We start from the raw sequence: 17,197 nt of genomic DNA on the forward strand, positions 1-17,197 counted from the left end.
GTTTATTGCCGTTTAACTGTACTTCTTCATATTTTATTTAGGAAGGAAATTATATTTTGCTTGATACAGTTAATCATTAAACTTCTTATATTTTGGGGAATTAGATTTACACTTTTTCCCGATAATTTATTCATGAGAAATCCAATTTGCTGGAAATTTATTTAAAATATTCAAAAATCCGTTTTGACTTTACCATCTGAACTCGAGACTCGAAAGCAGCATTAATTAGTCTTCGGTGCACTAGTCCCCATCTGAACGGAACAAGCATGGGAAATTTCATCTCATTTTGCTTGTTTTTTCCCATTCATACCAACCCCCTGCCCTTTCCGCGCTTCTCTTCTATCAACCAACACTTCTCGTTTCCATTGCGCCCATTGGGAATTTTGCCTTCTCCCATTCCCATTCATTTATTTCGAGTTCCGTCAATTTACGAGTATTTCCCGAGAACAGAGAGACTACGCACCGTGAGAACAAGAAGAATTGATTGCACTACGCGCGAGCAGTTAAAATATGCACTTCCATCGGGTTATCCGGGCGTAAGAGTGAGATAGAAGGCATTTCTGGAGAGCAACCACAATCGAATTGTGCTCCGTCCGCGAAGCGAGTAGCCAAGTCAACTTCCCAGCCGAGACCAGATCCACAATTCCCAAACGTCTTTGCCCGTGTGTGAATGTGATGTGTAGAAGCAGGAAAAAGTGTCGTGTCTCGAGCGAGAGGAAAATCAAGTTTTCAACTAGAAATGAATGAAATTACTGGATTTCGGGGGTAATTTGCGTTCAATTAAGTCCGCAGCTCGATTAGAAATCGTTCGGCAGCGATTTGGACCAGTTTTCGTGAGTTTTCGATGTGTTTTGCGTGCTGAAAACCGTGGACGATTGATCGATTTGGCAGATTTTTCTCAATAGTCGTCGTCGCGTTCTGCCTCTTCGGTTGGTTTTTTTCCTCGTCTTGACTACCGTGTATCCAAGTGCGGATCAGAAACAGTGCGTTACGGCGGAAACAGAGACGTGTGCTCCCCCCGAGTAGCGTAATTTGCTGGTAGAAAGGTCCTCGGCGAGTCTGCGAGGTGCTGTGCAAAGGAATTCCGAGATTCCTGTGTGGAAATCGGGCCCCGTGCGTGAAAACATGCAAACGTCGCCACCGTCATAGGCGCTCGGACGTTGGTCCGCTCCTCGATCGCTTTTCCTCAATGGACACTGGAAACAGTGGAGTGTTGTTGTTGCTCCGTGGCCGGTGGAGTCGCCTCTGCGCCCGTAATTATTAGTTGTAATTGACTTGGAAGCTCGAGGTGCACCGCTACCGCTGCCGCCGTGCTCGCAGAGAAGTCGAAGTCGTTCCCATTGAAAACGCCAAGGTGTGAAACAATTTCGGGTTTTATTGGTGTTGCGGTGGTGCAGCAGTTGGACCAGGCCAGGTCGAGCGCCGCCTCGCCCCTTGCGTCGGCCGTTGCGTCGCAGATCTCCCCGTGGAATTTGTGGAGCAGATTCACAGGCAAAAAATAAAATATCGAAAAGAACAACAAAACCCCGCGGAGACCCAGACCCGACCGTCTGTTGAGCAGAAGTTTTTCTTTTCTGTGTGATTTTGGGACGAACACCCAGACCTGAATCTCTAAATGAATGAAATTCTCCGCTCGGCGGAATGAACTTTTTTGTGTGTGCATCTCCGGAGTTTGTGAGCTGCAGCGCCAGTTGTTGACCGAGTGCAAGTTGTATTTTTCGTGCTAGAGCTCTAGGAGAGCGGCCCGAGGGAACTCAATCGAGTCCAGCTTGAAATTTGACACATCACGTGAAGGGAGCTGCGCCTCCGACCCCGAATCAAAGATCCTATCGGTGCCCGTGGCGTGCAGCATAAGCGCATCAGAAGCGCCGAAATCTAAGAACAGGCCCCTAGACGCAAGTAGCCATTGAAGCGTTTTATTGCCGCTCGAGTGTGGAGGCACTCGAAAGCAGATCAAGATCAAGACCAGTTCGAGCAGAGATTCCGTAAGCGTTCATCAAGTCTCGTTCCCCAAAGGGAGGCACGAGCTCGGGTCGACTTTGTCTGCTAGCCAAGCTGAGAGTGCGTTGAATTCTGCCTCAGGCACGTGTAAATCGCATCAAACTCTAGGCCTAAATTTAGTCTCAAGCAGCGAATGGTTCGGGAACTTTAGACAACAACGGAGCCCCTCAAGTGAATTAATCAACCGCAGTCAGGGCATCCGTAGACAATTAATTCCGGGCCAAAATCCTCTTACCCAGACCGAGGCCCCACACCGTATCTCGTCTCACTATTTATTAAAATGACGTCAGAATGCCACAACAAAGTGTACAAACTATATAAGGAGCTGGCGAAGAAAAGCCCAAGTGAATGTTGTCATCCAAGCAGCCTCTAACGAGTCAGCTGCACGGATCACAAAACGTCTAATACGATCCCCGAAAGGGAGGGAACAGACTGCGCTTCCATCCCAATCTAGAGCCGGCCTGGAGCCTCACTCGCGACAGGAGCTCAATGTCGTCTTAAATTGATGAAAAATTGAAAAACATTGTGTAATTTCCACGCAATAAAGCTGGAAAAACTCCAACTGGAGAGCGAAACCCGTCTTGTGGCGGCCAAGCGAACTCGTCGCCGTAAACCACCCGCGCACGCATTTTGTTAATAAGCCCAGGTTTCGTGCGAGAGCCACTGCTTCAATCTGGAAACGACCAAGGCATAGGAGGCGGATGGATTACAGCAGCAGCGGATGCTTGGCTGCTTATGGAGCTTCTCGGCTCCGAGTGTGATTTGTATCTGGCATCATCGTTTGCTTCGTAGCAAGACCTTTGACTTTTTCATGAAAGATCTCTGATAGATTCTCATTAATGTGTCTTGAAAAGTAGTCGGAACTATCCTTCCATTGAAACTAGAGTGCCTTGTCCCTGAGCCCTGACCGTTTCCGTGCATGCGTCCCAGTCCCTCGTTGCAGAACGGAAGTAAAAATGACTAAACTTGCCGCGCAATCGTCGTCACTTAAACACCTCGAAAGTCGTTATCATAATCGTAAACTTTATCAGGAATCTGAGACGTCGTCACCGTGCCCGTTGCCGTTCTTATCGTCATCAGCGCCACTATCATCGCGGATTTCACTAGTTATATCGATCAGTCGCCGTGGCGGAACCGCAAGAAGTCTTGGTAATCATTGGAGAGACGACGACATCATTCCGCAATCCACAGTCAATTGCGTGTGGGCCGTCTAGTGCCGTTTCGCTTCGTTTTGATATTTATTCAATTTGAATATCGCGAAATTAAAACAGAAATTGAAATCGTTGTAACAGGCGAGCCTCAGTGCGAATATTAGAACGAACTCGACGGTTATACGTTGCCGTGACGAAAGCCAATAGCTCGCGAACTATACCTGACCTACTGGAATCGCGAGTGAAGTAACCCCTAGTGATAAGCAACTAATAATCGAGTGTCTCGAAAGTTACCCGCAAAACTCCGATACGCAAAGTAATTCTCCACTACCCCCATCGGTACCCTCAGTATTCTCGCCCTGCCTTCTCATCACTCGATACCCCAGCGTGCTGATACCACAACGACGATGAATACAGATTGCCGCTCCTATTCTAATTATAATCAACGAAATGCCGATAGAATGTCGAATATGTCACAAACAACAAATCATGCACAAGACTGTGCTTCAACACACAAATTCGAATTTAACAAATCGAGTACTAGGCATAAAAGATTGGACGAATCGTCGGAACCAGAAACTTGGAAGCAGCGTCCGTTCTGCTGGAAACGTATCCTGCCAGTGGCAGGCACACGTTGCGGTTGTTGTCGATGCAACAATGCGGAAACGGGAGCGATGACGAAAACCAGCAAAACAAAACAACAGACGACAGAGTCGGAGTTCTATAAGTTCCTTGGACGATTTTCTGGTAAGTAATCGACCCTCTCTACTAGAACTTTACGCCATTTTTTCGGCCCCGTACCAGTCACTGCAGGCTGCAATCACTTTCCAGGAATCCGGCTTAATAACGAAGGTGTTGATCTACTTTGCACTCTCTGATTTTTCAGGCACAACCCCTGTGCTAAACCTTATTGATATTCCAATCATTACTCACAACTTTCCTCACCCTTCCCTCCTTCCATAAAAGAGTCACTTCAACCCTCAACCATTCCAACATAGACCTTTAACCAACATCTCGCCAAAATCCACCAGAATTTAGGTTGATTGTCGTCGCCACTTGAACGATTGACTCATTTGGCATGCAGACGATTCACATGTGATTCATGAATCGGTCAGCGGAAGCGCAGGTGTCACCAAACGTTTCTGCAGACCTTCATACACTCGTTGGCGGACATTTCAGCTCCCAATGTCTGAACTTTTTGTTTTTTGGTGGTGCATAATTCGATGCAGTTTCCTGTCAGGTTTGCTTATTATTTCAGTTAACCGAAAATTATCTGAGATTTACGATTATGGATGGAAGAAAGGGGTCGACCCTCGGAATTTCATAATGGGTTGGGACAATTGCGCGGGTTCAAGTGTTTCGGAAGCGCTTCTTCGTTGCTAGCTAGCTGCTAATCGGAGAAGTGCGTGGGTTTTATTATCATCTGGAATTTGATGGATGACCTGGTGTCGCGTGAAATTAAGTTTCATTGTGAGTTTGCATTTGAAATGTTTTTTAGTTCAGTTATGAGTAGTTTTGTTTGATTACTGAAGATTTTTTATGCGGAATGTAAGCCATAGTTATTCCGTTTGTGATTTTCCATTCAATAAATATCGATTAGGTCACTTCTCTTTTTAAAATCGGTTCATTGTCTGTCTGTCTGTCCGTTTGTCTGTCTGTCTGTCATACCCAATTTACTCAGAAACCGCTGAACCGAATGTTATGAAATTTGATGAGAACATGCAGCGAGTAGCACCATTTTGTGTTGAAATTTAAGGAAGGCTTCCCATACACCTTTTTGTCCCAGAACATGATAATGTGGGGTATAAAATGAAAGGGCTTAATTAGTACTTTTCGAAACTGATCTTTTCTGATATTGGGTGAAACCTAGGGGAGATATGGCACAAAATGTGCGCCCCAAATGGTGAAACAGGTATCGTTCTAAGAACTTACCAAACCGAAAAAATCTGCAAAAAAAATCACAACGATGCAACTATACGATATCATCCCGATATCTGCACAAATAAAGTAAATAATAGTAAATTACCATGCTTTGGAAATTTACCGGAAAGCCCCCTTTAAGTTCATCTCAGGAGTATAAAATTTAACGACAATATATGACATAATCCTGGAAAGTTTGAAGGCAATGCGGCTATTATTAACAAAGTCATAGAAGGTCAAAGTTTCGCATTTCAGGTAAATTTATGGTGTTATCATCATATAAAGTACATACATGAGCGGCGGGATCGCTGGAAACGTTTTACTTTTCCTTTTTTGATTTTTTTAGTTATTTGTATTTCAGTGTCAATTACTCCAGGTAGACATGTGTATGTATATTTATGCTTTTGTGCAAGGAGTAAAGTGGAAATGCGTGAAGATGCGTTACATCAACTTAGATGCGCACATGGGTCGTCATGCGGTAATAGACAATTTTTGTTTATTTAGGGTGAACGCAGTATTTATTTCCTTGATTTGTATGTACATATGTGAATCTTCGGGTTTGGCAAAATATGACGAGCATAGCAAGTTTCTCACATAAAAAGGGCACAAAACCTTCATACCTGAAGCGCCCGGCTTCCGATATCCCGACTTCTTTAATTTTGAGAGGCAGAAATTCCTCATTAAATGGTAACTTAATGGTGGACCACATTAACTCTACTCTTTCCGTAGGGCTCTATTCTCGTATTAGTTCATGGGGTTCATCTAGTCTTGGACGACCTTTCCCATCCAATGCGTACATGCAAAAGGGGAGCGAAACATTTTTTTCACCGAATATGATCATGTGGGCATATCAAATGTATTTTCACGAATAGTACTTTCCAATACTGGTCTCATTTTTGACATTGGATGCAAGAGGGGGAAGGCGTGATCATTTATTTCGTGGACCCGTTCTCAGAAACTATCCAACCGAAAAATCTAAGCCTCAAAATAACAATAGAATATTATTATCCTCTTCAGAAATTGACCGGAAATCCTCCTCAAGTTTTTCCCCCAATTGATTAATAGTTTTGCAGTTATATACGCTATTATTTAGGGAATGATACTACCAGTTATAAAAGGTCAAAGTTGTCCCTTTTGTGTAAATTTACTGCAATCTAACACTTTAAATGTACCACATTAAAGTGAATACCCTGGCATGATAGATACATCAAGAGGGAGGAGGAGGAGATTTAAGTCCTTGTGCATTGTTCGAAATTTTATGATGTAGACAAATCATTGCACATGTTTGACCGTCTACGGTAAATCCGCGAGAAAAATTCCGCGCCTACGTTCTGGTGTTAGTATGCGAACGTATGGCTGCGAGCATCTGGCATTGCACATCTGTTTATGCCTTGTCACATGGGATGGGGAAACACAAGAAAATCATCTAAGCACTATCGACACCCTAATACATTAACCACATGAGTCGGGGGCCAGTTAGCCACCTCGATACGTGATGACATTCCGTGCCCCTTAGCCAATTGATTTGCGATCCGAACGAAATTTGGTGGATGGGAACTATGAAATCCCACGCATACAACGAATGAGATAAATTTAGATGGAGTTTAAAGGGGGGTTCCTCATACATGGAAAGGGGGGATTTAGAAAAAAATTTCACCGGATATAGTCGTGTAGGGTATCAAATGAAAGGTATCGATTAGTACTTTCCGAAACTGATACTAGTTTTGGCGTGAGTTGCAAAGTGCGCGAGTAAGGAGTCAAAATGTACGGACTTAAAGTGAGACAGGACTCATTTTCGGAAACTACCCAGCCTAAAAATCCGAAAAATAATTAGGATGGTGCGCTTAGAAGAAATCTAGGCTTTAAAATATGCCTCATTCCGATATCTGCTCAAATAAACTTACTAATAGTATATTACCAACTTTTAGTTATTGACCGAAAAACCCCCCTTAAGTTCATCCTAGGAGTACTAAATTTTGCACCGACACAGGGCTGTCTCGTGCATACACATGCCACATCCTATGGAAATCCGACTATTAGTGTCAAAGTTATAGCAGTTCAAACTTATCAATTTCCTGCGAATTTACCGCATCCTAAGCCATACAAATAAGATGCTGACGTCATAATTAACGAGAATAATTGACATTTGAATGAAATATTAACATTCCATTCATGAAGAATCTACTTCTCCCTAGAACTTTTTTGTATCTGTTGTAGCTTACAGGGCTTTCCATCAAATGATTTATTTAAATCACTTTCTGAAAACTAGAAGGCAATGGAATTTTTAACTATGTGACACGGGGCTGTCATGCGCTCGTCGTTCCTCATTTTGTTTTTCTTCAGTCTTTTTCTCGTTCACAAACGGAGTCGGCTCGTCGTGATCGGTTTCGCCATTTTATTTTATCAAATGCCTGATCTAAATGCAATTTTGAGGCTTTTAAATGCTCATCCAGCAAGCCATCGTTGTTTTGACCGGCTTTTTTATCGCTTACCATTGACTTCGATGTTCAGAGCAATCTTGGTTCGTGAATTCTCGCTAATGCGAATTACGGACCATACGATCGAAGACGCCTTTCTTGGAGTTTCTCCACGATCGATGCAACCCCATATCGATCGCGGATATCCTCATTTCGGATGTAATCAAAACGTGTCACGCCACCAGTGCAGTGCAACATCTTCGTCTCCATTAACGCAAGACACCGTTCATTGTCTTTTATAGTCGACCAACACTCACAACTATAGAGAGCGGCAAACGGACGACATTGCGGGAGATACGTCGATCACAACGAACACCAGTTGTGGGATGCCACTTCATCCAGGTCGCATTAATGCGTGAAACAATTGCATTACGCAGTTCTCCAATGGCTGAGAGCATTGACCCGAGATATTTAATCCGCTCACTTTTGGGCAGGTTATTGCAGCTGACAGCGCTGAGCAATTTAAATATTTCGAGTCAACGCTATCAACCAATGGAGAACTGCGGTATGCTCGTCACAAAGGGAAACACAAAACCTTTTATACCTGAAGCGCCGAACTTCCGGTTTCCCGACTTGTTATTATAATATTCCTGGTGTTATATTGCTTGCAGTGATTATGAGGAAGTAAGATTTGATTTTTCCATTAATTTAAAAGAAAATTATAGGATTTTCTTAGTAAATATGTCAGTTATTTCTCCATGTAGTCCTCTCACCGTTCTATGCATGCAATGAGCTGTGGCACAATCTTTCTCACTATCTTGCTTTACAGTTTATGCTTTCTTATTTCATCTTTTCGTCGGTTGACGTTTTTTTCATCATTGAAGTTTTCTGAGAGGTAAAAAGATGGATTATTAACAGAGTATATTGAAAATACCTGTTTACCTGATTTTATGCTGAATGTTCACATTTACGAATGGTGGGGAGATATTGTATAGCATATACTTCATCGAGTAGCAGAGAGGCCATGATAGTCAGTCCTTCATCAGATATTATTATGGAAGAAGTCAAAAGAATCGGCTCCTTAACTAACAAAACTATATTTCCGGAGCATCTGTTATGCTGTGTAGTGCACGAGAATAGAAAAGTTGACTTTCAAATCCCTGAGCACTGGTATCACCATTATATTTTGAATGCTCAAAGCTTAATTGTGAAATCTTGAGAGAGAATTTACTCGGATTTTTCAATTATTGCAATATTTCAATTTTTCAAATTATAGCGAAGAAACTGACTGCATTCTCAGATCATCAATGCATTGATAAGGGAAAGAACCAAATGAACTTAACACACATCAGAGTGCACTTTGATCCATTGCGGTATTTCCATGATATGAAAATAAATCAATGAATCATCTATTAATCCAACCCGCCTTATATTGACGTATGCCTTTGAATCAACTTTTATTTATATACATATTTTGAAACATTTCCAGTTTGAAGTCTCCCAGCTACATTAGTACACCTAATAGAAAACAAGTTTACATTTATAGAGTTATTAATATTTATAAATGTCATATTTATGAGCTTTTAAGCGAGTTTATTCCGTCAATCGCTGGGAAAAGTGAATAAAGAAAACTTTGCCTGGAAAGTTTGTTTGCAAAAAAATCATCCAAGCAGACCTTGCCTACGGTGGCAACGACATCTGCCAAATCACTAGACTCATATTTGGGGTATCGAACTGCTACGAATTAATTGCGGTAGGTCTAGACTAAATTCCGGTAAATTGGACCATTAACGATGATGATAGGTTCTCGTAGATATTATTTGCAATTCAATTTGATTTAATCAGAAGCTGAAGCATTCCATTCGTCATTCAACTAATTCGGTTCTAGGCCTGGTTCGTATGATGTATCCAGTAACCAAATCTATAATAGTTTTTCGGTTTCCTCAATGTACATCCATTACGTGGGCCAGACGGAATACTTCGCTTGTAACTACACGTACTTTTTTTGGTTACTAAGGTAACTTACTTAACTTTCACTTAAAATTTCGGCTAACTAACTACCTCCTAATTCAAACCATGTCGATAGTAGCCTAATTAAAAATTGCATACCGTTTTTGCCTCGTTTTTTTGAACGACATTGCCCATCTTGCCAACTTCGATGCATGGAACGATACACGCGACATTTTTTGGTAATTTTAGTGCAGTTGCGAAACTCTCTCAAGTATTCTTCGGAAAAGGTGTTTAAATTTCACGTAGAAATCACTTCTGGGTGATGTTAGCGTCTGATGAATTCTCTCTGTCTTGTCGAAACCGTCACCCTTCATTTATGAGAAAGAAGTTTTCTATCATATGCTCATCAAAACCTTATGCTAGGGAAGCAGTGAGAAACAATTAATGGCAAAACATAGCTTTTGCGGTTTTTTGCATTAACAGCGCTGCCTTGTCCAAAATCTGGAAGCCCAACAACAAGATCAAGTTGAGGTTGCTCTGTGCTAATGTTCTTGCTGCGCTGCTATATGGGAGCAACACATGACAGCCCACTGTTATTCCAAAGCTTCACGCCTTCGTGAACCCTTGTCTACGACATGTCATCGGAGTACGCTGGCCTAGTACTATTTCGAACAAAGAACTTGGTCGGCGCACAGGCTAGTTATCCCTGGACGATGCGTTCAGAAGGCAGAAGTGGCAATGAATACATTAAGAGAGGGCGACAATTGCATTGCATGCAGGCTGAGTGAAACTCACTCTCCCAAGGGTCGCCCCAAGAGAGTTTGGTGCAGAGCAGTAGAGGAGGAGTGCGGGCGTTCTATACCCCACTCCACCCATGATTACCAATAATAAGTCTGTCATCATCGATGGCTTCAGTCGCTTCCTAGGTATGACCAATTTTTATTGACAGTACCTAAAAGACATTGCCATCACTCTAGCTGCTCTGTATCCATTGTTCGTCGCAGACAAGAAGAAACGCAGGAGTAAAATTAGTCAATTAGGTTAAAGAGTTTCTACTGAAGAAAACGCTGGAATTTTGCTGATGTTGAATGCGAGTTTCCACTTCGTGGGATGATGGGCCTGCCGGAAAGTAAGTACTGGTCTCAACAAGGAGATGGTTAGATTGACTACTTTTTCGAAAGAGGTGTTTGTATGTAATCAGGGTTAGTGCTTGTAGGAAGTGGTCGGTAGGTGCTTTAGTTTTTTCAACAAGCTAGGCGAGAGTTGGTGTACTCCGAATATAAGTTGCAGAATTTTATCTTAATAGATAGGTCAAAGTTGAAAATTTCTGCTCTTAAAATATGGAAATATGGTAAAAATCTTTTCCTGAACAGTCTCCGTCGAAGAATTTTCTTGCAGTTAATATCCAAAAGCAAATCTTCAGGGAGTGTGGAGAACAATTCGATTTTTGCAACTTAGGATTCCCTGACGGATCAGAAGCTTGTATGATGTTGATTAGCTAGTCGACTAGAGATCGCATAGGAGAGACGAAGAATGATAATTGGGAACAATGACCTTAGTGCAATTTTGTCGCGCCTGAGCGCAAAACTGACTCAGGAAAACTTTTTTTCAGTTACGCGAATTTTCCATTTTGTAAGCCATTTTTCAATTTGTTAGTCGATATATAGATTTTTTTTAACAAACCTTAGGATCGGAGTAGGCACTCAAAATAGCACTATCGTTTGCAAACGTTGAGGTTGTCAGGTTAGTGTAAGTTTCAGTGTTAGGATGCTATCTTGGCGAGCTGTAGCTTTGTTGAATTTGGTCTATTTTATCATGCTTCCCTCGAACACGAAACTGGTATTGAGGAAGTATTATGTTTTCCATTAGATATGCTATGTCTTTGGGAGCTAATATCTTTTAGAAAATGAGTGATAGATTTATGGGCCTGTGTCTGATTTTTAATATTTTTAGGAATCGTTGTAATTTTTTAAATCTGCCGACCCTTGGGGTAATAGGAGTGATGTTGAATAGCACTGAATATATGAGTCATGTGGATAATTGCAACCTCTTGAAGTTCCTTCAACCTTTTTCCCGTAATGATGTCATACCTTGGAATTATCTTTGGGTTATACTGAACAGGCCTCTTTATTCTTCTGGTAGCTTCTTCCGAAACTGAAAAGCAGGTTGGCGTTGATCCACGAGGGCTTTATGAAACTATTGATATGCGCTGGCGGATTGGATTTTGACCAGCTGTAGTATTCTATATGGTATACTATTTTGTTAGAAAATGAAGGGCCCCTGGGCATAGCGTAGAGAGCTGATCGCTGTCGATCACTTTCACTTTGGTTTTCAAGCGAGTGTTGATTTGTAGATGAGTTCTTATATATTTTCGGAAATTCAACCAGTTTGTTGATTTAACTATTAATTTCTCATCTTTATTCCTTGTTATAGGTACACTCGTAAGTTTCATAATGACGAGCTAGTGGTCTGGCAATAGTTCATAGCACGGCACGTTAGTTATCAGTTCTTGTTTCATTTTTAGTAACACTAAAGCCAATCAGATCCTGGATTTTTTGTCGATCTGCTGGGTAATAAGCGGGCTGTCTAGAAGAAACGATGTCTAATCTAATGTAGATAGTGCGTCTTACAACGGTCTTCCTTTAGGCGCTATCAGTCTGAATTCTCAATGCGTGTGCTAAGCATTGAGATCTCCGGCGATAAGAAATCTGTTCGCCGGAGTATTGAAAAATTCTTCGAATGTTTGAATGATAACAATATTCGTTGGCGCATCAATCCAATTGGATCAGGGCCTTGAAGTGTATTAGATCACTTCATTCAAGACCGTAACGGTACACTACAGTACACTGTAGGAGGCAATGTGGTCAGCGCCCATGATTATTACCCTACTTTGACTCAGGTACTCATTCTGAGCCCGACGTTTGAAGGGTCAACTTACATTTGGGAGGACCGTAAATGTCAACTCAGTGTCGTAAAAGCAATATCCCTAAATCTGAAATGTATTTTTTATGTGTATGATGAGCTTCAGATATAAACAATATGTCGACAAGCAAGAAGTGTCGTATTTCCCGTTTGCATTCCGGTGAAATATTTTGATGTGATTCATTTACTCCTGACAAGGACCTGTAATATCTGAGTCTGATTACGCATCCTGTTTTGCATCAAGACCATAAACTGCCAGCATAAGAAGAAGCCCTTCTAGGCTATGGTGTCAAATGCTTGTATTTGATCAGCTTTGATATGTGGATTTCAACGCTGCTTGACTATGTCTTTCGGATCTTCTGCCTTAGACGTGCTGCTGGAAGTGGTATTTGCGTTGGGGCGCTGAAGACGTTTCGGGTGCCATTTTTGCTTAACTTCAACATAGACTGAACGGTATGTCATGTAACTTTTTGAAGAAAGTGTAAGCTGTAAAGTAATATCGCAAGCATCACCTCTCATTACCCTAGCTATACATATAATGTTACAGCATCCACATTAAATATTAACACTCGGTAGCCGATAATACTAAATATTACTTATCATTAGAATGATTTGCCCTATATTTATTCCATTCATAGCGCAGTGTACCTCAGCGCCAAAAAGTGTCAATGAAGAATGAATGAACCTTCCATGCAAGAGAAGAAAAAACAAAGGATCCGATGTTAGATATTTAATAGTATATACAATATTTTTACATGCAAAAAACAGGGAATCTTGATTTTTGCGAACGAGCATTACAGCCCCCTTAATTAAATGTTTGTCTATCACAAACAAAATCGAAATAATTTTTTCACACCAAAACTAGCCGAAAGAACTCGATAGTCGCCTTGGCAGCTTTTACTAGGAAATTATAGAAGACCAACAACACACATCAACTAGGAGTCGTTTTCATCACCAAGTCATAACATTACAAATCAATTACTTAAAGCAGGGAATCTGAATCCCCATATTCACATGCATGCGAAATAATCAAGCCTAAAGCCAAAAAACAAGCAAACATAACAACGATAGATTCTCGTCGTTGGTATTGGCTCGACACTCGACACCTGCCGCCGCCATTTGTACTATGAAGAACGGTATCACATTATAAAACATTACCTATCAGAGCAGTTATATCACAGCCAATTTTGTAATATGGTGATATTAGACTAATGCAGTAATGTTTGGTAATGCGGTGATGTTTGGTAATGCGGTGATGTTAGGTAATACGGTCGTGGTGTAATGTTTGCTTAAGGTGATACCACTTTTGTGATATAAAATACATCACCCACCCATCTCTACTAGGCAGGCTATGGAGATAGTCTATGTGATCCACCACTGTAGCTACAACACATAACAAAAACACAAGGATTAGCGTTCTCGTTATGTTTCTTACAATTAGCCGTTGCATGCAGATTATAACAAATGATACAAACACTTGGTTGATTTCAATATGGTTGATGTTGGATAATATGAGAACCGATTAGGGCAGTAGGTGGCTGGCACGTATAATTCTGAGCAACGCTGCAGTTATTCTAGTCTTAATCCTTCTAAATCATTCACGTAAAACAATGATTCACTTGCGTACTCATAATTCCCAAACTTGTACGTTCATAAATTTTTTGTGAATACCAATCTCAACACTCATTCAAATATTGTGTTTATGAAGTTGAAGTTGAAATTGACGCTGTTGAAAGGGATGTTCTACATTGAGATTTATCTTTGACTGGCAAATCCATGTTCTTCGCAGTAAATTGAAATCAAATCTAACTTTAAGTTTAACTTTGTGGCCTGGGGTTTTCTTAGCCCAATCCACTCATTCGATATACCAGAAAAGGTGAACCTAACTATACTCTGTGAGCAATCCGTTCTACGATGTAATTTTTCACTTCAACTTGTATCTGTCCACAATATGATACTTTGATGACGTGGACAAGAGTTCACAAAAGCTAATCGGGTGATAGTGGCGGTCACTTTTAAATATTTACTCATCAAAAATCCCTTGAAAGAAAAAACGTCCCTAACCTTCGTCGACTTTGAACCCTATTGCTCACCTAATTCCATTTTAATTTCCAAATCAATATCCAAATAGAAAGGGTATGTTCCCTACCGCCGTCCAAATTCCACCGGAAGCTAAGATTGGTGTTATCCAGTAATTCCAACCCACTTTTCGGCATGGAATTCCCCAGCATTAATATTTGTATAAACCGAGCGTAAGATCGATTATTCTGACAATGAATCAATCAATCCATTCAGAACATAAATTACCTTTATCGTTTTATCATCTTATGTAAACGGAATTTAATATTCTGTCAAAAGATTGTGCATGATTTTACGTTGGTCGTTTCTATGTGAATAAATATTGACAAATTTCCATAAATTCGTCATTAAAAGATTCCTTTAATGTTGGCGTATCGATGTATTTTTAGAGCTTATCGTTATTGTTTGTATGTTTACATTGTCATAATGTGCGCGATAACGATGGGGCTCTACTACTGATAAGAGAGGAATTGGAATACGGATTGGTATCTATTGTTGTTGAGCGGGGAAACCACCTTAAGGTTAGTCAAACACTCGGACTTGCACTTAGAAGGTAATGATTTGTTTCTTTTTCCACTTTGGCTTTAAACAATGATTTCGTGTTGCAATGAATTTGTAAACAGCTCGATTATAGCTCTGTGATCAATGCGTACGAGTACTTGCCTTAAAACGTGAGATTTCTAACTTTCTTTCGAACCCAGTGATCACAGGGGAAAAATTCAGGTTCACGAAGTGGCAGTAGGTTAATTGAAAAGCTAATGAGAAAAGGCAGAAAAATTGAGCATTTTCTCGTAGTTTTCTTCTCGTTTTGTTTGCATACGTGAAAACTGTAGTGATTACGATCTACGCATGTTGAATTTTTGGAAATCTTTTCCTTGTGCGGAAACTGCCTCTAACCGATCAAATTGAAAGTAATAGTTTACACTTAAAGATAGTCTACAGTGATCTCAAGCGGATCTGGAGCCAATCTATTTATATATGAATGCCAAAATATTCATTTATCATTCGCCGAGTAGTACACATTCCACAAGCTTACTATCCTGCACTTACGTGAGATAAACATCAATTTGTAAATCTTTCTGCAAATGTATTATTTATAGCATCTCGAATCTAGTCATCTCATTAACAATTTCCAGTCAAATAATTTGGCACAACAGAGAATTGATTGCTCAATTTTTGTTATCCTACTGAAATTGCTGGGGGTTTTGATTGCCCACTAAATCCTTACAATGTAAGAGTCGATCACGAGATCAAAGTGTTGCTTACTCCATATCCTTCCCACCATTAATAATATTTTCCATGTAAATTGACTCTATCACCACAGGTATATGGTCTCATTAGAAATATTTCTCTCACCAAAAAGCCGCAAATTTCCGCATTCACCGCAGCTAGAAGCACTTGGATCCGCTTTAAAATGATGCATCATTCAGGTATGGGAGTCTGGGAGTCCATGTGATAGTTGATGGTAGAAAGTGTGATGGCTGCGCCGTCATGTAAACTAATTCCCCATCCAGGCGAGAATGGCAAGAGATTGTCTTGTTTACACCTGCAAGGTCAACGTTGCGAATCATCATCACGAAGAAATTACCACCGAAATATATGTGCATACATTAAAAATATGGAAATTAAAAAAAAAAGAAAAACCTCATAAAACAGCTAGCCTAGCTCGGAAAATGATAATAAAAAATCTGAAAACCGTAACTACTCACCAAATAATATCATTCATGGAAAACGGCGCGGTGCAATGAGTGGATTTGGGTGGTAAGAGGGAGGGCATTAGGTACATTCAAAGTGAACTGACCATAGAGTCCAGTGTCGACATTGGATTCTCTGAATTATTAACTGAATTTTGGATCGATAATTATAACGTGTTCACTTGTATGCAGACGGCATATATGGAATTAGGTGAATGTTGGAATTCATTTCAAGGACATTGCGCTAATTTGAAAGAGGATTATCATTATGATGACCAGAACTAGCGAGGAATTAAAGAAGTCATTTCCGACCATGTTACCTTTTACGGAAGGAAGGTTTGAAATTGGCTTGTTTGATGATGTTGATTATATGGAGCAGATTTGTCCAATTTCGATGCCTCATATGGTAACATCATTTGACATTATCTAAATATAATCGCGGTTTGAAAACGCTTCTCTCTTTGTGAGTGCCCTTCTCAATAAATTCTATTTAATGTAGCAACAAAATTATGACCAGCTCATTTTGCACAGAAAGACGGTCTATACCAACGGCCGGAGAAAAATTAAATAACGAATATAAACCCCTGATCATTATCCATCATCATCAACGGCGCAAGAACCGGTATCCGGTCTAGGCCTGCCTTAATAAAGAACTCCAGATATCCCGGTTTTGGGCCGAGGTTCACCAATTCGATATCCTTAAAAGCTATCTGGCATCCTGACCTATGCCATCGCTCCATCTCAGGCAGGTTCTGCCTCGTCTTCCTTTTCCTACCATATATATTGCCCTTATAGACTTTCTGGGCTGGATCATCCTCATCCATACGGATTAAGTGTCCCGCCCACCGTAACCTATTGAGCCGGATTTTATCCACAACTTGACGGTCATGGTATCGTTCATAGATTTGGTTGTTATGTAGGCTACGGAATCGTCCATCCTCATGTGGGCAAGAGTTCGAAATTTTTCTTGCTAACAACCCAAGTCTCCGAGGAATACATGAGGACTGGCAAGATCATTGTCTTATACAGTAAGAGCTTTGACCCTATGGTGAGACGTTTCGAG

The 17,197-nt window shown here is 40.8% G+C and overlaps 1 protein-coding gene across 1 annotated transcript in view; it reads left to right on the plus strand.

Moving 5' to 3' along the window:
* Positions 1 to 635: 635 nt before the first annotated feature.
* The window catches only part of LOC119654328, a 96,997-nt gene continuing 80,435 nt past the window's right edge, over positions 636 to 17,197 (plus strand). The window contains exon 1 of the mRNA XM_038059657.1: positions 636 to 3,899. Coding sequence (XP_037915585.1) covers positions 3,560 to 3,899 — 340 coding nt within the window. The 5' untranslated portion in view covers positions 636 to 3,559. The remainder of the gene's footprint in view (positions 3,900 to 17,197) is intronic.

This window comes from Hermetia illucens, chromosome 4, assembly GCF_905115235.1.
Source record: "Hermetia illucens chromosome 4, iHerIll2.2.curated.20191125, whole genome shotgun sequence".
Classification (NCBI taxonomy): domain Eukaryota; kingdom Metazoa; phylum Arthropoda; class Insecta; order Diptera; family Stratiomyidae; genus Hermetia; species Hermetia illucens.